Below are 24119 nucleotides of genomic sequence, written 5' to 3'. Positions count from 1 at the left end.
CAGCTATGAATATTTAGCTACATGTATTCTCAATATTTAGTGTGTTACTTACTAAATTAGTCCTTCAGCTCATAAGGCCTTGTGGCAACGAACTTTCATAGAATTAGGCTTTGAAATTTTTTTTCAAAGTGCGTTAAAAAGTATGAAATCTTTAGATTGTTTAAATTCCATAACCTCCCGTAGATGAGCTTTTATATGAGTTGCTAAATGAAGACGAATACTCGGCTGTACGGGTTGTTACACTGTGACATGAGAGATAGAACTCCCTATCTCTCTCTGTATTATGTGAATAAACTAAAAAAAATTCTTAACTGATTAAGTTGAAATCTTTGTAGGATAAAATGATATCATTTTCCTGAATCAATATCTGGGCCTGTATTGATGCTTGATTATGTGAGTCCTTGAATATGACAACTTATATCATATCAGTACACAGATCATTTCGTTGCCAAATGTACAAACAGACTCTACGATCTACAAATTGGTATGACACAAGTCTCAGAGATTTGATAAAAAAGGATATTATAAAATCATCAAAGTATGAAATCTTTAGATTGTTTAAATTCCATAACCTCCCGTAGATAAGCTTTTATATGAGTTGCTAAATGAAGACGAATACTTTGCTTGAAACATAAAACCATACAGGCAACGTCAATCATTCTATAAAAGGAAATAATAATTTCGTATTATTCCAGGTTTTGATTTTAAGACTGCTGCACTCATATCTTTTGCTAATAATAATAGAGAATTCCCGAGCTGGAATACAAAGACAGGATGTATTCCAAATGATGAGCTTGTTCAAAATCATTATCTGGTGAGCGAGGAGCTTCCAGAAGCTCAAAATACCCAGTGCCTTCATTATTCTTATGAACTTAACGGATATGCTTCACTGACTGTGGCTTACACACCAAGCAGCAGTGATATACACAAAGTCCTGAATACTGACGTAGAAGCAACAAGCATCGGTTTGGCCACCTCCGATAATGCAATCCTTACGTGGGTACATCCGATTTACGATTATGTCCAGAAGATGTCTGTCGATCTTCCAATTAGAGTCAAATCTAAGGTATACAATCAGTTCTTATGGAAGAGTTTTTAATATATATATATTATATGTTTTGTAAGTTTCCATTATATTTGTTCATCATCTTTTGGCTCATTCTAGATCAGGTGATAAAAATTTATTAAACGTAGTTTCTATTTAAATCCTTTTAACATTTTATAAACTTGGTATTCTTAATATTAAAGCATCAATAATAATGATGTAACAGTAATCTTTGATGCTGGATTCTTAAACTTTATTATATCATATATCACTTAGCATTCCAATTATATTTTTCAATATATACTCCCCGTCAACATGGTCAATGAAAACGCAACACTCTAATTTTAGGGTGAAAAGTATAAACGGTATATAACTATGTACCAGAAAAGTTAGGACATCATTTACTTTGCCAAACCAGTTATTGAATGGTTGAATGGTTTTCATTCCCTTACCATATGTTGATTTTTTAGCCCTTTTAACAGATAACATTTAAATAAAACACCCCCCTTCCGACCATTTAATCAAAACATGCTAGTCCGCCATGTACGACATATATATACAGTCCGATTTTTACCATGCATTAGTTTTATCAATGTCTTTATCTGAGCGAAATAAATATTCTTGGGCATTTTTAATTGCCTGTTGTTCAGATTCTGCGGTCGAATTTTCTCTAACATGGCGTAGTGTAGTAAATCTTGGACGTCCGGTGAAGAAACTGTTATTTATGCTATTGAAACACATGAGCCTGATGAGTTGTTAAATAGTGTACATATGCATCTGCAGCTCTTTTTTTCTTTATTTTGAGAATCTCCAGCATTAGCAATGAAAATCAGTCATTTTGAGGAAATATAGGCATCACATCTGGAAAAGGAAGAATGATTTTTTCCTCGGTAATTTAGTACAATAGTTATGATAAACAGCTACAAAACCTTGAAAACCCAAAATATTGTTAAAAATTTTATTAAAAATGCAAAATTTTGATTTCTGTTAAGAGGGCTAAAAACAACTTCCGGTAAAGGAAAGAAATTAATTCAACCGTTAAATAACTGATCTGGCAAAGTAAAAGATGTCCTAACTTTTTTGTAGAGTTGGGTATTGCGAGTGAAAACCATATTGCAATATATTGCAATATTTTAGGTTGAATATTGCAATATATTGCAATATATTGTAGATTAATTATCATTAATATAATTTGAGCAGAAAGGTTTAAATGCTGTCAAGTTCAAAGACTATTTGAATTTATTTATAAATTTTAAAGAGGGCGGGGGATAAGACATAAATCGCACACATAATTATAATAACTTTCTATCAAAAACCAGGTAAAAAATAAAAACAAAATGTACTCATTTGATGTATTTTCAAATTGAAAAAAAAGTTTACGCATAGTATATTCTTTATATGTTTTTTTTTTTCGGGGGGGGGGGGGGGGGGGGCAGTTGTTTTATCGGAATAACATAAAATGTAACTTAATGTTTAAAACAATATATACTATATAGAAAGTTTATGTGGTCACAGAATAAAATTAAAGCCAGAAAAAATTGTGACCTATTTTCGGGCGTTTGGTGTTTTAGTCTGACCCGACCTAATTTCACATTATTTTATGACATACGATCAGGAATGGCATTGGCCTATTTCTATTGTTTTAATATAAATGCTCCTGGTACATGTATAGCATGAAGGTGTTTAAAATGGCATGAAACGTGTTAAAAAATAATAAAAAGCAACACTGTATCAAGTGAAAACATGGATGGCCATTTATTTGTAATATGTATCTTGAACTTAACATTCATCGTCGATCGTGTAGATTCCATGAGATTTTGAGAACCGCAATACACATGGTATACACTCTGTAGAAATGTTTTATGTATTTTCTTTCGTAATAATTTTATTTAAAAGTCTTTTTATTAATTATTAATTTTATTTTAAAGTAAGATGTTTAAAATTGCGACAGTGAATGAAAAGCTTCCCCCTCTCTCTCTTTTCTCTCTATCTGCCTCTGAAAGCTGACGAAGTATTTTTTTACTAAATTGAAAAGGCCTGGGGAAGTTACAAGTATTATTTCAGCAGTTTCTACAATAAAGGAGGTTTTTATATATTTTTTATAGATATCGTGAAATACCGGTATCTGATTTTCATATCGCGATATATTATCGTGGTGGATAATACCGCAATATACCGATATACCGGTAATATTGCACAGCCCTACTTTTTTGTATATAGTTATAACCTTTATATACTTTTCACCCTAAAATTAGAAATGTTGTGTTTTCATTGACGGTGAGTATATAATGTATTCAATATTTAGCTTTCTGGCCCCTTGTGACTCTTAGTTAGATATATTAGATATTTCGATATTTTACTAGAAAATAAATAGACGTAAATGGTGACCTTCCGGTGATAAATGAAAAGGTTTATGATAAGTAATAGCTTAAACATTTCAATCGTCAACTTCCCTTACTCATTCAACAATACTCCTGAGTGCCCTCATTACCTGCATAGGATTTATGTCTCTCGTTTTATTAGATACACAAGAGCATGTCCTACATATGAAAGAATTCTAAAACGAGGTAAGTTGTTAACAAACAAGTTGATGAAACAAGAATATAAATAGTGCCGTTACTTATCATAAATTTCTGTGGTCGATAAGATGAGCTAAACATCATAAATATGATGTTAAAGTCTAACTTTTCAATTTGGTTGCCATGGTTGCAAGGATGTTATATTTAGAACCCTCTGATTAATTTTGCTCTGTTTTAATTAAATTAGTGCACATTCAATAAATTAGTATAAATTTACATGAAAATTATATTGCGTGAGCTCATATTACTCAAATCTGAAAAATAAATTTCATTCAAAGATATTTGAATGAAGATTAAGCGAATTTTCATTGCAGCATTAAGGCTGTTAGCAAATTGGCAATTAGCCAAAGAGGTAGGGGCTCCATGGGCGAAAATCGGCCCCAAAAATACGGAATTTTCAAAGTTAGTGAAAGAAATCGACTTGACTTATTTTTCACAGTTTACCATCATTGCATTCCATAAATAGCAAAAGTTCGGGAGATTGACCACTTATGACGTCATATTTGTGACGTAAACCTGACGTAATTTGGCAAAAATCATTAAAATCTCATAATTTTTGCCATAAATAAACTAAATAAAATACCTCCGCACGCACCCACCAAAACGAAATTTCTTGTAAATATTCATTATTAACAAATCTATCAACAGTTGAAGTACCGTATTGGTGGAGGCCTGCGGAGCATGAAAAATCGATCGATGAAGGAAAAACTTTCCTGTCATTCCAAGTTATCAATTATCATAATTTACATCAATATAATTTCCATTAGATATGATTTTGTTTTTTATATCACCGTACATATTTTAAAAACATGTTTTAATATGTTTACTAATTATAAATCTAAGAAATTGTTATCAATTTAGGACATGGTAGCTGAAATAGGCAGTCATTTTTGGGTATAATTCCAAATCATTCCAAATCTCGCTACTCTCGGTAATTTACCATACCGCTGTACCTCGTATTACACATGCACACCTGTGTCAATCCAACCTTTATTATTAAACAGAATGGTTCGTCAATATTACATGCAAAATTTAAAATAAAAAGGCATAATGTATTAATTAAAATATATAGCTTCAACGAAATCATTCATAAACTTGCTACTCTTTTCGAAAATCTGCCCGAATGAAAACGATGCATTGGATTTCCCATCGAAGTCGTGACGTTGTTGCCTAATCAGTTGTTAATTGTTAATGGATGATCATAATGAATTAGGTTACGATAGAATGAGCTTCCATGAACATTATCTGTTTGATAACATCTAAAAATATACGATGTTATGACTGCTATTGTACCCCACTCTGGTGTAATCTATTTTCGAATCAGACGTACAAGACTGCAGCTGAATTAATTGCCCATTCTGCACACACATTACATTTTTTTTTTACAATGTTCTATACGTGTAATAGATTAATATTGGTTTCTTTAAATGCAACTTAAAGGGTATGTAAGTAATGATTTGATAAAACAAAACGAAAACTATTCCAAAGTCAAAACCGGGTAAACATCGGTCGGCGTCAGTGATGTAAATACCCCCCCCCCCCATCTCTTTCCAATGCGCCGATTTGTCGAAGATATCTTGTTCTATTATATTGATCTGATTTTTTTTCAACTTGGACAACTGGCTTTCATATATTGAATACTGAATTCTGCATCTTAATAATTATTATGTAACATTCACAGTTAAAATGAGAAAGATGATTCGAAATAAAATGAATGTACATGTAAATATTTGATCCACACACCACATTACAATTCTGCGTGTAATTAGTCTTTCATAAAAAAAAATTTAAGTGAACTGAAGCAATTGAAGACAATTAAAACAAAATGAGAGGAAATCAGTATTTGCTTTTCTGTTTATATAAAAGAAATTAAAAAAGTAATCTAAGCAGAAATAAATTGGATGCCGAAAATAAAATCCAAATAATATTCGGGTGGTAAGAATTATCGACCGTACACAGATGCAGTTTGGCCGAAAATAAAATCCAAATAATATTCGGGTGGAAAGAAATTACAAAAGATCGACCGTACATACAGTTGAAGATCGTCAATTTTCTTTTAGCTTAGCAAACAACGATAAAAAAAAAATCATAACGACCCCCTCTCGTTACCGTAATAGATAGATAAAAAACAAGAGGCCCATGGGCCACATCGCTCACCTGAGCACTGTGGGAATGAAAAAGTACAAATTGGTTTATAAAAAAGTTTAAATCCAAAAGTAGTCCCATGACCAATCATGGCTTTGGCATTCTTTAGAACATGATTTTAAAAGAATTTTCCTACATATGTCTATGTAAAACTTTATTGGCCATTGTGGCTCCGCCCTACCCCCCAAATCACTACACAACCTGACGTTGCTTCCATATAAATATGACCAATTATGGCTTTGCATGGAATTCTTAAGAAAAAAGATTTTTTATATATTTCTATATAAAACTTTGGTCGGCCATTGCGGCCCCGCCCTACCCCCGGGGCTCATGATTTGAACAAATTTGAATCTACACTACCTGAGGATACTTCCATTTAAATATGATCAATTATGGCTTTGTTATTCTTGAGAAGAAGAATTTTAAAGAATTCTCCTATATATTTCTATGTAAAACTTTGGTCGGCCATTTTGGCCCCACCCTACCCCCGGGGGTCATGACTTGAACAAACTTGAATCTACACTACCTGAGGATGTTTCCACATAAGTTTCATCTTTCCTGGCACAGTGGTTCTTGAGAAGAAGATTTTTAAAACATACCACCAAATTTTCATTAATTCCCAATTATCTCCCCTTGAATGAAGGCGTGGCCCTTCATTTGAACAAACTTGAATCCCCTTCACCTAAGGATGCTTTGTTGCAAGTTTGGTTGAAATTGGCCCAGCGGTTCTTGAGAAGAAGTCGAAAATGTAAAAAGTTTACAGACGGACAGACACCCAGACAGACGGACGACGGACAAAATGTGATCAGAAAAGCTCACTTGAGCTTTCAGCTCAGGTGAGCTAAAAACTACATATAATTTTAACTTGTATTAACTCATATACATAACTTTTTGCTTATGCGTAGTACGTATTGATTGTACATGTCGAAACTAGTCACACAGACTTATTAACGTATCATGCATGTAAGGTTTTCTTTGGAAAAGGGCTGGCGTCTGTTATGTATACCAAAGGCAAGCACATATACATTCTACTTAAAAAATGAAAATGTTAGGGAAAACAAGGCGTTTGGTAACTATATCAAAGCATAGATACATTCTACTTAAACAGTTAAAATATTGGGATAAAAAAAAACAAGGGGTGGGGGATGAAGAAAATGAGATTATCATAATAATAATTACCATTTGGAAATAGTTTGTACTTAAAATGAAAGATAACAGTGAAATTTCAACTCACTTGCACATTACTTGATATGAATAAATGGAATGTTGTATTTTTAAAAAAATCGGAGACATTCTTTTCCAAGGAGGAAAAACTTTGTGTAAATCAGATAGCTATTAATTTCATATGCTGAAGCTAAGTTGTTTCAGCTCGAAAGGGGGGATTAATTGTTGTTTATTGACCCCTTGAGAATCTTTCACTCATGGAAACAATGTGCCTTGCCCATTTGCGGATCTAAAAGGGATAAAGGTAGTTTGGTCCGCCCCCGGAATTTGCAGAGTTAGCAAATTCATATATTTAACCAAATAAAAGAGACCTTGGACACCTCCACCCCCACACCCCCCCCCCCTCCACCACCCCCCCCCCCCCCCCCACCACCACACACACCTTTGGAAAACGCGGAACCCACCTTGAAAACAGATACCTCTATGTGAAATGAAAAGTCAGTCACTGAATGTGGTTTTAGTGAGTGTTGATCGAATACATTTCGAGGATTTTCACTTATATGGAGACGCCAGATGCCACTAGTGGAGAGCTACACATTTTATCTTACACTCGGCACTCAGGGTCATTGAGCTAGGAGGGATCCTTTTCGTGCCAGCACCTACTGCCACACGGGAACTCGTTTTATTCGAAAACCGGTTTCAACGTCTCACAGTGGGATTCGAACCCGCGATGTAAGGATCTCTTTACTTCATGACTCTAGAGCAGACGCTATATAACCACTGTGCCATGTGGACGACCAATGGCACGATTCATGTTTGGGAAATGCGTTAAGTTTTTGTTTAATTTGTTTGTCAGAATATTTCTGGGTTGACAATTTTTCTTTATCGGGGTGAAACCCCCCCTCCCCTCTGAAGAAATTTCTGGATCAGCACCTGCTTATTTATACCCATACTCAGTACTCGGAGCCATTGAACAGCGAGGGTTCTTTTTCGTGACAAACAACAGTGGACACCGATTTATACGATCTCATCCGAAGTGTCTCAACGTCACACAGTTAATTTAATCCCACGACGTACATATAATGATAAGTTCTGAACAGGAAGGGGTTTGTCTTGATCACATGACATGAAAAAATGTTATAGTTCAGCCACGTAGCATCGATTTTGAAAGTGGGGGTGGGGCAGCCAGAGAATTTTTTTCACTTACCTGAACTAGTTGACTAGCTAAGAAAAAAAAGTTGTACAAACACGAAAATCGTATTTCGTGTGGGGTGGGGGCTGTGTGTGTGTGTGTGTGTGTGTGTGTGTGTGTGTGTGTGTGTGTGTGTGTGTGTGTGTGTGTGTGTGTGTGTGTGTGTGTGTGTGTGTGTGTGTGTGTGTGTGTGTGTGTGTGTGTGTGTGTGTGTGTGTGTGTGTGTGTGTGTGTGTGTGTGTGTGTGTGTGTGTGTGTGTGTGTGTGTGTGTGTGTGTGTGTGTGTGTGTGTGTGTGTGTGTGTGTGTGTGTGTGTGTGTGTGTGTGTGTGTGTGTGTGTGTGTGTGTGTGTGTGTGTGTGTGTGTGTGTGTGTGTGTGTGTGTGTGTGTGTGTGTGTGTGTGTGTGTGTGTGTGTGTGTGTGTGTGTGTGTGTGTGTGTGTGTGTGTGTGTGTGGTGCGTGTGTGTGTGTGTGTGTGTGTGTGTGTGTGTGTGTGTGTGTGTGTGTGTGTGTGTGTGTGTGTGTGTGTGTGTGTGTGTGTGTGTGTGTGTGTGTGTGTGTGTGTGTGTGTGTGTGTGTGTGTGTGTGTGTGTGTGTGTGTGTGTGTGTGTGTGTGTGTGTGTGTGTGTGTGTGTGTGTGTGTGTGTGTGTGTGTGTGTGTGTGTGTGTGTGTGTGTGTGTGTGTGTGTGTGTGTGTGTGTGTGTGTGTGTGTGTGTGTGTGTGTGTGTGTGTGTGTGTGTGTGTGTGTGTGTGTGTGTGTGTGTGTGTGTGTGTGTGTGTGTGTGTGTGTGTGTGTGTGTGTGTGTGTGTGTGTGTGTGTGTGTGTGTGTGTGTGTGTGTGTGTGTGTGTGTGTGTGTGTGTGTGTGTGTGTGTGTGTGTGTGTGTGTGTGTGTGTGTGTGTGTGTGTGTGTGTGTGTGTGTGTGTGTGTGTGTGTGTGTGTGTGTGTGTGTGTGTGTGTGTGTGTGTGTGTGTGTGTGTGTGTGTGTGTGTGTGTGTGTGTGTGTGTGTGTGTGTGTGTGTGTGTGTGTGTGTGTGTGTGTGTGTGTGTGTGTGTGTGTGTGTGTGTGTGTGTGTGTGTGTGTGTGTGACGTACATATACTGATAAGTTCTGAAGGCCAATTTTTTTTTCAATGCGGGGGGGGGGGGGGCAACCAGATTTTAAAAGAACATTTCCTATAGTATAAGAATTTTTTTTTAAAGAAATAATAAAAAAAAAAAAATCACTATTACTAAATATTTAAAGCATTTTGATTTGAGGGGAGCATAATTTTCGGCCGCAGGAGCGGCCGATCTATTTGTGGTTGTATATATTAGAGACGTTATTTTTTTAGTACTTCAGTAAAATGTTTTTTTAAATGATAACATGTATAAAATCATAAATAAAATATTTTAAAAACATCACCAATTCCAATTCTTACGTGCTTTATTTTAATATTTTTTTCGGATTATCAAAATGAAAAAGTTTAGTAATGTCCACACAATAATTTATGTCAATCTAAAGAATAACAAGGACGACAGAATTAAAGCTGAGCATCCCCTTGCAATCATATCGATCAAGTTCAAGACTACATTGGACATCGATCCCGATGCAAATTACGTCACCTCCGTTTTGCACGGAATTAACTCGCTCATTAGCCCTCATACAAACACACACAATTGCCTTACAATATCCCCTAAATATTATTGTAGAAATAATTAGACATGTACATCTTTTAATATCCATATTAACAAGTACTTAAAAATCCTAAATGAGGTTCAAAAGTCACATTTCATGAACGATATTATATACCCCCCCCCCTCCCCCCGCCCTTCTCATTTAGAAAAAATTGTTTTATTAAGAGGAATAATAAACTGAACAGAAGTCTTCACATTAATTTACTGATGACCTCTACTTGGCAACAAAACATATCAACGTTTTGAAAATGGCTAAAATTGTCAAGTTTTTGAGATATTTCCTTTCTGTTTTTAATGTAGTCAGAGACATATTTATAAAGAAAATTCGTTGCTATGACAACCATCAGATTATCATCATTATACCCTGACAAAAAAAAATTTAGCGGTTGTAACCTATCAAAAACGTTTTGTTGTTCTTATCAATATTAGTGAGTATGTTAACTCTGTGATCTTTGAGAGGGGTACTGAGTAACTGTGTGTGTATTACGTAATGACGCTACTTTTTAACGTTAACGTTACTATTAACGGTGGTCAATCAATGCCTTAATTTTCTCCTTAAATTAAGTTTTTTGGACAAATTGGTGGTATTTTTAAAAAATAGACATCCACAACATATAATCAAAAAAATAAAATTTATTTTTGAGCTGGGGCCGATTTTCGCTAATGGAGCCCCTACCTCTTTGACTTTTTTAGTCATATTCAATGAAATTTTTCACACCATTTTGACAACTGATATATTTGTAACCATGTATCATTAAACAAACTATATATTCTAAGGTTTTATGAGAAAAAAATGGGTAAGTCAAAAACTTTCTAGAAATTATTGCATGAAAATTGGCAATTTGCCAAAATTGATTTTTTTAGTCATATTCAATGAAATCGTTTACCATTTTGACAACAGATATATTTGTAACCATGTATCATTGAATAACCTTCATATTCTTATGTTTTGTGAGAATAACAAAGTTAATAAATTAATGGGTAAATGTACAACTTTCTAGAAATTATTGCATGAATGCCCCCCCCCCCCCCCCCCATTAATCACAAATAACAGAAGATCATCTAAGAACATGTTTTACCAAACTGAACAAATTGTTTCATGTATGTTGTATGAGTATACAAGGGTCGTTAGAAAAGTTCGAGGACACATTGAATTACGGAAAATCTATTGAGTACTGTGAAGTATGATCTATGTCTGAATTAATTCCTACATTTTGTTTATTTGTATGTCAAAAATCAGGTCCATATAATAAAATCTTGAAAATTTACAACGATTTTTACTGTGAGGTTATGGGATTCACGCAGCAATCACTTGACGTAAGGCGACGTAACAACCAGATTTCAACCTGTTAACGTTTGTCGCAGTTCTATAAATCTTTAGATTTTTCTGATCTTTTTTCTACTTTAAAATTGAATATCTATATATCAAGAAATGTTACTTTTCTTCGACAATGTCTTTTGTACTGATTCGGATATTAATGAGATCTTAAAAAAGTTTATGCAGTTAATGGATCAGGTATGGAAACTATGCATTACCATATAGGCGCAACGCAACGTCCATGCGATACGGGGGTACTGAAGTATCGCTGGAGTTAATCTTTCAAAATGTCAATCCTTCCATTCTTATGAAGCTTCAACCATTTGAAAACTTCTCCTTTGTAGGTGTAGGAAATTCCCGGCAGCATCTTGAACATTTTAATCTCTTTTTAGACATTTTCCAGTCTGCATACATAATTTTTACGTAGTGCAGTGCTCCATGACGCTCAATGACGTTCCGATTTTTGGCTGTGTTTTTACGCAATGATCATATACAAACGGCTATAAAACAGTCATGCAGATACCCTCCAATTTAGTTCAAAATTTCTCCCAGTGATGTTTCATGAATACTTTAGCGGCAGGTAAAATATCATAAACCTCTTTGCGTTACAATTGTGCAATTTTTAATTTTAATAAAGAGTCTTTGTGATGTAAACGTGCCAAAATGTAGCATGCTCCGTGAAGCAAGTTTTATCAAAATAAAAAAGCTGTATAATTTTTAATAATCACCGGAGAGAAAAAATTTCTTGTATATTTATTGGAAAAAAGGTAAAGATTCTATCTGGAAAGGTTGACCGGTTTCGTGGAAATAGCGCGCTCACAATTGAACTTGTCCGCAAACTTTTCTAACACCCCTCGTATGTCAATATGTCAAGTATTTAAATTTCTTTCAGTAATTAAATAGAACTTCTGAAATTAACTCAGTGACAGGTAAATTTAAATGTTGCCATGGAAACAAATCACGCTTCTAGTTATTTTAATCTAAATATGGAATAAATTCTTACAAATCTTTTAATGGCCCCTAATTGTGTCCAATCCTTTCGATTTATTCACTAAAATATGTTCAAATTCCAAACTATTTTCTTATGGTTATTTTTTTTTAATGTATAATGTAAGTAAAAAGGCAAACTCATGTTTAATAAATGATATGAAAGTATCTTATGAAAATATGAAAGTTGGTCAGACAATATAATGTCAAAACAAGTTGGCAAGACCATCTAGATTATAATGTTTGTTTGCCCTCCCCCAACTCAGGGTAAAATTATTAAGTCGGTAGGTAGGTTGTAAAATCTTTTTTCCCAGAAAATTTCAAAATATATGTTTACGAGATAAGATGGATAAAAAAAAAATCCTGTCTTGCAATGTAACAAAAAAGGTTTTGAATTTTAGTTATTCTGTTGGGGGAAGGCAGTCAAATTTGTTTAAATGGCCTTTTATGCTAAATATTGTGGAATTAATTTTTATTACCACATTGCTTATCAAAATATTCAGATGATCAGTTATATTATGTTCTTTTAATGGGTATAAATATTTTTTAACATTTGACCTTGACCTTAGACATTGACCGACTTAAAAAAACTTTAACGTTAACCACATCTTTTGAAGTTGGACTAGATTTTCATATTTCACAGGTGTTTTCCTTGTGACAAGACCTTTCTTGGGATACCTCGTGGGAGTCGTGACATACGCTGTATGGGGGTATCAGTGTTTCACAATTAATCTTGTTCTCAGTATTGTTAAAATGAATTCATATTTTGTAATCATACATGACATACTGTGTGAAGCCTGCCAGTGTAAAACTCTAAATTTGTGAGCCCATGTGGGGGTATATAATAAATCAGTATACCATCACTCCTGCAGAGTGGGGATATAAAAAGGGGAGAAACTGCTTCTTTTCATAAAACCACTTTTATAGAAAAGAAATAAAAATAAACATGACATTGGAAGGAATCCTTCACTTAAACAGTGACATTTTTTTGAAAATACAAGAAATCAATTTAGAATCAATTTAGAATACACATTTTCTCTAAGGAAAACAGATGCTCTGCTTAAAAAAAATTCTGCTAAAATTTGTTCCTTCATATTCTCTCCTTTGATGTCAGCTTGGTTTCCTCGAATTCACATTTCTTTATGTCCTTTTGTGTACGTTTGAAAAGTAGCTCAGCCTTGCAATATTAATTTGCTGTGGATTTTAGTAATTATTATTAGAAAACCCTCTCTATATCCATCTTGCACCAGCGACAACTTTTGCTGGATCTTCTTTTCTTTCTGTTATTTTTCCTACTTTGTATATTTTGTTCTTCCAGTCCACTGTGATTTTTTTTTTGGGGGGGTGAGTGGGGGGGGGGCTATATGTCCTCTGCTCTGGTCATTTCTATCTGTTCACATGAAAATAAGAGTTATTTCGAGAGTTAGCGAGACTTCAGCGAGATAGGGTAAATTATTCACGGAAATGTGGTTAGGAAGTGACTAGCATGTGGAAGCATGGTAAACAGAAAAGTTGTGTTGCGTTTCAGTTTTCACCACCCTAGAATCAGCTGAAAATATAAGTACAAATGTAGCATCAGTGAATACGAATGTAAACAAAGTTTTGTCCATTTAAATGCATAAGAGATGCTGCTCGTTTTCCTTACCCTTGAAGCGCTAGTGTTCTAAACTAGACACAAACTACATAGTTTTTTATCTTTGTAATTTGTTCGTTAGAACATTTTTTTTATTTTGCACTTCCATTAACATGATCGTAGATTGACCTGAACTACGTGTTCGAAAATGTAAACATGTATTTGGCGTAAACGTTGCTATTCATTTAACGATTGGTCAGCTGCTCGTGGTATGATCCTCTGTGCGCATTTATAACAATAGTCATATAAGGCAAACAAAGGTTTGTCAGTGTAGATGAAAGTGCACATTTTTTACCAGCGAATCGGTCACTAGTGAGCTTTAATTTTCGCCGAAAAGTATAAGATATATTGTTATTTTAACACCCCCTACTTTAGCCACCCTTTATCAGTTGAAAATCATGAAAGTCTTTCAGAAAGGTATGGAAACATTTAAAACAGGACATGTTTTCAAAAGAAACAGGCTATAGCAATATCATGTTTACTGTCAATTTTATTTATAAACCGGTTCTATCCTATAAACTTTGAATAGATCAACCTAAACCACGTGTCTTGAATTTAAATCACAATAACATTAGTAGGGGTCACCATGTTCAACTCCCATGAGAGCTTTTAGTAACCTGATTTTTTTTTTCATTTCTTGTGTTTATTTTTTTCAAATTATGACCGGACGTATTGAACATCTTTTTTCTGTAAAATCAAGCAGCGCTTAATACCTCATTTGAATTTGAATTTTGAATAAAATCAACGTTTAGAAGTTTAAATTAAAAGCATTATGATGAGAAGATTGTGGATAAGGCGGGGAAGTGTCTATATTGCGACAGATATAAAATGAAAAAATTATTCTCAATTGTATATGAATTTTATTTGATATTTTATCTAAAATCAAACTATATAATATGTAAAATTTCTACAATTTACAAAAATCTCACAAATACTGAAAATATTCGCTTATGAAAAAGTATACCTACACACTTAAAGAACAAAAACTGTAATTTTCTAATTATTAACATTTTTTGTCAATTTAAGTGGGTCTTTAATCCCAAACGTTTCCAATAGAATATACAATTCGTAATTTACCGAAACCTGGAGCGAATACCCACCATATACCTCAAAAGTACACATTTATGACAAAACATTCACATCTTCCAAGAAATACTTCAAGTCCATTAAATAAATTAGGGGTCATATCACAAACATGATTTAAATGCACAAGTTCATTATGAGCCATGTAGCATAATGGTTAGAGCGTTTGTCTCAAAGCAGTATGATACATCGGATTTTTTGTTTTTGCTGGGGGTTCGACTTCAAACAAACTTGCGTGTCCTGCTGGATGGCTTTGTATTTTTTGTTACTAAAATCTTTTTAAGAATGGGTTCACAAGATCTGAAAAGGAAACTTCTCAGAAGTTTGTTTTGAATTAGTTACATCTACTCAAACTTGCGCATTTTTGGTAAGAATATATAGCAGAAATTAATACTGTTGTGACACCTGCAGTAAAACCGAATTTTCTACTTTAAAAAAATTGTTGTCTAAGAATTAAGGTTTTATTTTGTGAGTTTAGACGGAAAATGAGAACTAATGGCATTTTTCGACCGTCATCGCTGTTCGTTTATGTTTAATGGAGCTTGAAAATTAGTCCAGATTTCCTCTAAAATAAATTATGTTGGCCACACCACGACCTGATTTGGATGTATCGGGTTGAGAGAAATGCATGAAATTTACAGGACATATTTGAAAAAATACCTTGCCATCACACTCCTTAACATTATTTTCTCATAAATAATTTTAAAATCTATAAATTTAAAAAATGTAGACCACATTCGGAGCAAAATAAAAATTCTGAATATGTGAAAACATCGGTTTATTTGGAACACATTGGTAACAGATAAAGAAATCCGGTCGGAAAAAAATAATTATTGAGGCAACTCAATCGTAATTGAGCATTAAACACCTTAATATTTCAATAACATTTATTTTTTCAATGCCCTTTTTTTAACCCAACCCCCAACCTTATGACAAAAAAACTATTTCATTCTCCCTGTTATAGAAAGCAAACTTATTTTGAACAATTTTTCATCCTCATATGAATCAATTGCAATATGCATCCAATGAAAAATTAAAACGAAAAAACTGCACAAGTTTGACTCGCAAGATCATTACATATAGTTCAACTTTTGCCATATTTTTAGAAATCTGTGTTCACCGTGAAGTCCCCTGTCACCGAGTTTTGTTAAATAATCATCATAGATCGGGAAAACAACAATATACCGGCAAAGAAAAAAAAAGTTAAATTTACACTTTGGTTCACGTGAAATCATGGCTGACGAAAAATAATCCCGGAATCTTCCCTTCCGATTCGGGCATTTAGATACAGGACTGGAGCTGAATTTTTTTATGAGATGAAAACAAGATGTATAGACTTCCTTATTGACCGGATTTAATAAAATTTAGGGCGTGCTGATTTTTCTATATACTGTCAGGAGTGGGGAGTGATTAGGCCCTGGACTAGATGTTCAGGCACCTGCTCGACTTCGACCGAAACAAACTTGCATGCCTTGCTATATAGCTATGTATTTTTTGGTACTAAAATTTTTATAAAGAATAGTTTTACAAGATCTGAAAAGGAAACTTCTCAGAAGTTTGTCTTGATTTACTTAGTTACATCTACTCAAACTTGTGCATTTTTGGTAAGAATATATATCAGAAATTAATGCTGTTGTGACACCTTGAGCTCGCTATGCGAGCGGGCGATTCGCGCCGCCTCGCTGCGCTCGCTATGATTTCTTAAAATCGGACGCTTAGGCATTAGCTTTAGTCTGCCTTGATCACTAGTCATTGTGAGGAGGTAGTAAACTGTTGTTATTATCGTTTCAGATAGTATTTCAGTCTCGGTTTAATTTCTTCAGGAACAGTTCCGTGATAATAGATGACATCTATATCATTAATGGTCCATGTAAATGTAAGTAATATTAATTTATACATTACATATCGTTTTCTTCTTTTAACTGTGATTGATTGTTGGATTTACATTTTATATCTTAGAAATTGATTAATTGATTTATTTATAGGATTTTAAGATTTTATTGGTTTTTTTACACATGAAAATCTTTTATAATACATCGGTAACGGCATTTTAATTAAAAACGTTATTAAATTTTAGAATTCAGTACAACCGAACTTGTGAATATAACTCCTTTCAAGATATGCGGCCTAGCTCCAGTAAACTTATGTAGTTTGAGACACAGGAATATCTACTTGTATTTAATTTCTCATGAATGTGAACCGTTACTATTTTTCAGTCACTCCACAGTGCAGTGCCGGAGACTTTCGATGTGTCAAAAGTAAAGAATGTATTCCACGGAGTTTTTTTTGTGATGGAAAAGCTGACTGCAGTGATGAAAGTGACGAAGAAAATTGTAAGATTTCAGAATTCATCCATGAAAAATTTCTTATCAAAACACATATATCTTACATATTTCATTGAAGAACCAAGTTGAAAAAGATAATTTAAAGATAAATTTTAATTTGTAGAAGATAATATAATCATATGATATCATGAACGTTTACTCCAATAATCAAATATTGTTTTTAGGTAAAGTTAATCAGAAAGCATCGAGAAGGCACAGTACTGTACCTGTTGCAAATACCCTAAGTTGCAATACTTTGATATATAATTCAAATGAGGCCAAGCACAAAAGACAAAATACTGCAAGTGATTGTTCCTCTGATGTCCTTACTAATGGTTCTGATTTGAGCCAAGTCTTTGAAAGCAATGGCAGTTTAAACAAAGTTGCAAATTCTCATGTTTTATTTCAACACTCAAATAATAGCATGAGAAATCATCAATGTATTTTTTCTTCGAGTTTATGGAAATGTAACCAAAAATGTCCAAGATCATGCAAGTCTTCAAAAGTCGTGGGAAAATGTTTCAGTTACGTGTCAAACGTCCATCATTTTTTAGAATGGCGCCATATTACTTGCCAATATATTTTCTCCAATGAGCTATTCTCGCTTCCTGTTTATTCTCTGAATTTAAAAACAACGAATATAAAAGTCCTTCTAATTGACCGAAGGCTTTTGGACAATTTACAGCACATCAATATTGTTCATAGTACGATTGATAATTTAACAATTATTCAAGGAAGCAGAATTTCACAACAATTACAAAGACTACATATGAAAAACTGCACAATAAGATACGCAAAATTATTAATCGTGATGTATAATATGGAATTTTATTTCACAGTTGAACTTTCTTCATTGACCGATTCGAGGATAAAGGGCATTGAAGCAATCTTTTCTTTTTATGATGAATACATTGACATGACATTGGATTCATATATAACTAAGAATATGAACATATCAATTCGTTTAATAGATTATAGAAGACATGCAAGAATGATATTTCCATTGGAAAACATTTTTGAATTCATTTCAAGCAAATTACATGCATCACTTTACCTTCATTTTTTTGGTATTAATTTCAAAATATTATTTTTAGATAACAGCGAAAAGATTTTAAGCTTAAATATTTTCAAAGAGGAGTCCTCATTTTCAGGAAACTATTTCACGATACATAACAATGGCTTGAAGTATATTGATAATTTTGGATTCTTCTACAGAGACGTTAAACTTGTAGACCTTTCCTACAATGATATCGAAGTTATAAGGAGTAAGGATTTCAAAAGGTCGTATTATTTGCAGGAGATCCGTTTACAGAGTAATCGTGTACGGAATATTGAAGACAACGCATTAAAGGATCAGATATCACTCTGTCTACTTGATCTTTCTAATAACTCATTATCCTATGTCAACCAGCACATGTTTAGATCATTAACACGTCTTAATTATTTGTTTTTAAATTCTAACAAGATATCATTTATTCATAAAAAAGCCTTTTTCAATTTAAAAAAACTCTATACTTTGGATTTATCCAACAATGACATTACCCATTTCGGTGATGAACTATTTTTAAACTTGGAAAATTTAGAGAACCTATTTATACAAAACAATGATATTATTTCTGTGAAGGATATGTTTCTTGGATTGTTTAATCTTAAATTACTTAAGGTCGATGTTTTTTCTATTTGTTGTGCAAAACCACGTAGTGTCTTTGAGGTTCAATGTGTGGCACCTAGAAATGAAATATCGTCTTGTGAAAATTTAATCAGCGTACCTATCCTAAATATCGTTCTTTGGTACATAGCACTGTTTGCAACATTTGGTAACATCATAGCTTTTCTTTACAGCATAACGAAGTTCAAAAAAAGATTTTCCTTTGCATACTTTGTTTTTTGTAGAAACTTGAATATTGCTGATTTGTTAATGGGTATTTATTTATACATTATAGCTACAGTGAACTTGATTTATACCGGTAGCTATGGATTTCAGGATCACGAATGGCGTCATAGCTTTCTTTGTACTTTCGCAGGGATAATAGCAACAGTTTCAAGTGAGGCATCGGCACTTTTTGTCTCGTTAATAACGATTGACAGAGTTGTAGCTATAAGGCATCCTTTACATCAAAGAAATATGGCTTGGATTGTTGCATCATCATTTCTATCGTGGTCTACGGCAATTTTTGTGTCTGTTTTACCCATTATGCCATTTCAGTTGTCTATGTTTAAGGACTTCTATGCTCAATCTCCTATCTGCATATCTTTACCATTATCTGTATATAGACAAAACGGCTGGCAATATGCTATGATCATATTTATTGGATTTAATTTCTTTATATTTTCGGTCATAACTGTTGGTCAGTTTGTTATTCTGTTTGAGGCTGTCAAATCCGGTAGAAATAGTAATGCATCAAACATGCGTCGAAGAGAGATATCTTTGGCCAAGACTGTTGTTGCAGTGGTTTTGACTGATCTGTTCTGCTGGATACCTATCGGAATTATTGGTAAGTTTTTTTCTTGGTTAAAGGATGTGTATCAGTACATATTTTATGATATATAAAAGTAAAATATGTATATTTTACAGAATATAACAACACTTTTATTATTTTATACATTGTTTCAATGCACCTGAATAATATCAAACGTCATTCCTTTTGAAGGAAAAAAAAAATAATTATGAATTTATTTTAGATGATTTGAAGCTATTTTTTTTAGGAATGCTGACTTTTTATGGAATAGACATATCAAGTGAAGTTTACGCTTGGATTGTAGTGCTAGTTTTACCTATAAATTCTGCATTAAACCCAATATTGTATACATTATCGGCCATTTTAAGAGACCGAGGGCGAAGAATGGTAAACACATTTGTTATCTTAGTCCTTAATCAACATTTGTTTTAAGTTTTATAAGTTTAAAATCATCAACCGGTATAACATGTACACAGTGTCAAGGAATGTGTTTTTCCTAATGTAAGTATATCATCTCACCTGTTGACAGAGGATACACATTTCTCCAAGGTACATGATCTAAATTCTAATGTTGTGAAGGCTGCTCTGCTCAAAACTATTGTTTCATGGACATTTGAGCTTGAATATTTTCGTTCATATAGTTCATTCAGGAAAACACTTCGTCACTAAGAAATCCTACGTGAATGTGTATCACAGAATAAGTATAAGCTATGGCAAAGGTATAAGTTTTTAATGTTTCTCCTGATTGGTCAAATTCAAAGATCAAAATGTCAAATGGAGATAACAAACAGTATTCAAGATCCAAACTTCACAAAACAATGGAAAACAGGAGCAGAGGAAGCATGGACCTCCAAAACATCAGTTGTTGGGTCATGTGCGATGGAACAGTGAGCATCCCCTGTCGAGCGTTCATATCCGCTGTGTTCTCCTTGTCATGATCGGGAAATAATGGAGAAATTCGTCGTCAATTTAGTGTATTAATAATGGACGAACAATTGGCATGAAATACGTCAGTCAGTATTTGACTCAGTGATAAATTGTATTTGTTGACAAGGTCATTGTATTGATAATAGAACTGATGAAATGATGAGTTTAAACGAGACTGCTGATATTCTTGTTTCATCGTAGGGCATGCTCGTGCGTGAATTGATAAATTGTAGTTGCTGACAAGATCATTGTGTAAACCATAACTTGTGAAATGATGATTTTAAACGAAACCGCAACAAGTCAAATAAGTTGGTACAGAAAGAATGGCCTTATCACGAAAATGCACTTGTAAAATAAAAAAGCATTTGCTCAAATCAATCAATTATTATTGGCGGCAAGTTAGCGTTTTGAGGATAAACAGACAGACAGTTACGTAGACAATCAGACAAGAAAACATCAATTAAAATACATGTATATTGAAAAACATTTAACATGTATTTCCAAAAATAACCGATGACATAGATTACTACCTTTTGTGATTCATAATAAACTGATTCCCAATAGTGATGTATTTATATACATTGTATACAAGGTACAATCGAAACACAAGAATGGTTATAATTCTTTTCAAAAAAAAGAACGAGGGAAAATATCTGTATAAAATTGGGGATAAATGAATGTACTATAAGAAGAATATGGAGATAACGAACAGTATTCAATCTCAAAGTCCATAAAGCAATACAAATAAGAGCAGAGCAAACACGGACCTCCGAAACATCAGAGGTGGGATAAGGTTCTATGGAGGAGGGAGACTCCCCTGCTGACCGGTCAACCCCCCCCCCCCCCCCCCCGTGTGCTCCTTGTCATGATCGGAGATAACGGGAAAATCCGTCGACAATTTAGTGTATATATAATGGCCTAACAATCAGTATGAAAAAGACATTCAGCATTTGACTAAATGATAAATTGTATTTGTTGACAAGTTCATGGTATTGACAATAGAACTGATGAAATGATGAGTTTAAAAGAGACTGCTAATATTCTTGTTTCATCGTAGAGCATGCCCGTGCGTATCAAATCAACCGAGATATATATACTCCGTGTGCAGATGATGAAGGAATATTGTTGCATAAGATAGGGAAGTTGACGAAAAAGTCATTACTTTTATCTTATAGCTTGGTTGTTAGATTACCATTAATGTCTTTTTCAAGTGAAATATCCAAGTATGAAACAGAGGTGAAATACCTTGTGGTATCTTTTATTTCAAGCTTTTCAAAAAAATTGCCGACACAGTAAGATCTGTGATAATTAGGAAAACCATACATATAAATAATCTCTAGCCGAAACTCTAATCGAACAATTTCACCGTCTTTCATTTCTAAAAGGTAGAACACTTAATGTCTAGGGCTCGCCTAGACCCTCGTCGGACTTTAAGCATGAAGACAAAATATATTAATTTGTTTTCAAACTATCATGTAACAGTTAATTGGTATTTGCGTTAAAAGGAGTACATGGCGAGTGTGACCCGTCAGCAGGGGATAGTTGATGATTCGAAGGTTTGTGTTTGCTGTGCTCCTAATTTGTATTGTTTTATGGAATGTGAGATCGAATACTGTTCGTTATCTCCATATCCTTTATTGTAATATCTGTTTTACAAATGTAAGTATCTAAATATGTCTTACTATAGAGCCACGCCTACATGTATATAGTTATGTTTATACTGTAAGTCTAACACTACCTGTATCGAAGTATTTCAATTAACTTATGTAAATAAATTGCTTAAAAGTTTCAACATGTTCATGAAACTCAGAGGGTTTCAACTATTCTGAAGTTTCTTTCTCTTTTTTTTGAAATTCGATAATATAATTCTATTTAAAAAAACAACTTAAAAATAACTACGACAAATATACTTTCAAAAATATTACATAGTTCGACTGTATCGACCAGGTATCATATTATGGGATATCCTGTATATAGTTCGGCTGTATCGACCAGGTATCATATATTATGGGACACCATGTACATAGTTCGACTGTATCGACCAGGTATCATATATGATGATGGGTCAAATATGACATGTTCTGTTTTTTTCAGGCAAATGAAAGTAGTTTGCAGAGAGAAATAGATCGCTTGAAAAAACAGTTAAAAACTTAAATGTAAGTAAGCGATTAAACTTTCCCTGCTGAAAACAAAGAAATATACAACTTTTTTCATAAATGAAATTAAACAAATTTATACATAGACAAGAATATAAAATTTCAAAAGATCAGTTTTATTTTTATATCAAGCTAAAAATAGTTGCAGATAAATTCACACTTTGGTTGTAAATCTTGATATAGAGGTAATTAGAAAACATTGTAAATCGGCATTAATTACAAAACTTTATTGTGATCTATTTTTTTTTTAGCAAAAAATATATAATTTCGACATCTAACAAAGAGCTCAAAGGAATTTTAAACATTTTTCAAAGCAATATATTTTATTCTTTTCATGTTTAATTCTTTCGTTATTTTTTTTCGGTTAAAGAACAAGCAGCTATGTATTGGTGATCAAGAAGTACGCCAAGCAGGACAAAACACACAAAAAGAAATGGTTAATGAGTAAACTTTGTGTTCGCCTTGTTTTATTTCCTTTACAACTTAAATTGGCTTTCCATATAGTGTAAATGCGGTTCATTATGTCATGGGCATTCCATTTGGTGCAAAAATGAACGCAAGCAGTTTTACTTTTGGAGAAATTAAAACCATTCATTTAGGTCTAGTTTTGAATTTTGTTTAAAATTTTCTGTAATTATTTCTCAATAGAACTGATTTTGGATTTATAACAAAGAACGAAATAGTCAAAGTATATACAACAATGCATATCATTTTCTAATATTTCTAATAAACTATTTATTTATATACTTATTCACTTGTGATATTTTCTCTGAGCAAAATCTGATCAAAACAGACTACTAAAGTGTATCGACGTGCTAGACTGTATGGAGTAGTGGCATTGTGATCACAATTGAGTTTTCAAGTTTATTTCTTTTTTGTGATACATATTTCAAAAAATGGAATTCGGAGTATATATCACCTGTGTACATCTTCGAACAGATGCAGTGATCTTATTTTCGGTTATGGATAAGTTAACAGCCTTCGAAGTTTTTTTCTTGCTTCAACTGCATATAGACTTGAAAAGCAAAAACGTTGGTGGTGCTTTTTTGTCTAATCATGAATAATTTTAAATTGTGTATACGAGTTTTGCTGCTTTATATGTCAAGTTTATTCTGCATATATTGATGTTCTGTAAAATACTTACTCGTGTAACTAAGTTTAAATTACTTCCAAACTTGCAATTTCTTTCTTTTCTTTATACTTTGTGATTTAAAACAATAATTAATATTCATAATTATCATTATGACCTTTTTAATCTGTTGTGGTTTTGAAATGTCTTGATAAGCCCACGTTTTCTAAAATAATAAACCATCGGAGATGTGCAAAAGTAAATACCCGACTCAAGAATCATTTAAGTGTAACGAGCGCATTTGGGTATATATCGTTAAAATAAGACGAGGTATCCGAAAGAAATATGGTGAAATACGGCT

At 33.5% G+C, this 24119-nt stretch overlaps 1 protein-coding gene across 1 annotated transcript; it reads left to right on the top strand.

Annotated features, from left to right (window-relative positions):
• The first annotated feature begins 10595 nt into the window (after nucleotides 1-10595).
• Nucleotides 10596-20168, top strand: LOC134264372 (G-protein coupled receptor GRL101-like). Its single transcript, XM_062746671.1, has 5 exons — nucleotides 10596-10599; nucleotides 17040-17156; nucleotides 18242-19642; nucleotides 19854-19993; nucleotides 20136-20168. Exons 1-5 carry the CDS (start codon nucleotides 10596-10598, stop codon nucleotides 20166-20168), a joined length of 1695 nt encoding a protein of 564 aa, XP_062602655.1.
• Nucleotides 20169-24119: the final 3951 nt, after the last annotated feature.

The sequence above is a fragment of the Saccostrea cucullata genome, unplaced genomic scaffold (genome assembly GCF_032062105.1).
Source record: "Saccostrea cucullata isolate Sc308-1 unplaced genomic scaffold, CSIRO_AGI_Scuc_v1 ctg1386, whole genome shotgun sequence".
NCBI lineage: Eukaryota > Metazoa > Mollusca > Bivalvia > Ostreida > Ostreidae > Saccostrea > Saccostrea cuccullata.
The sequence above is the reverse complement of the archived record's forward strand: the minus strand, read 5'-3'. Positions and strand labels throughout refer to the sequence as shown.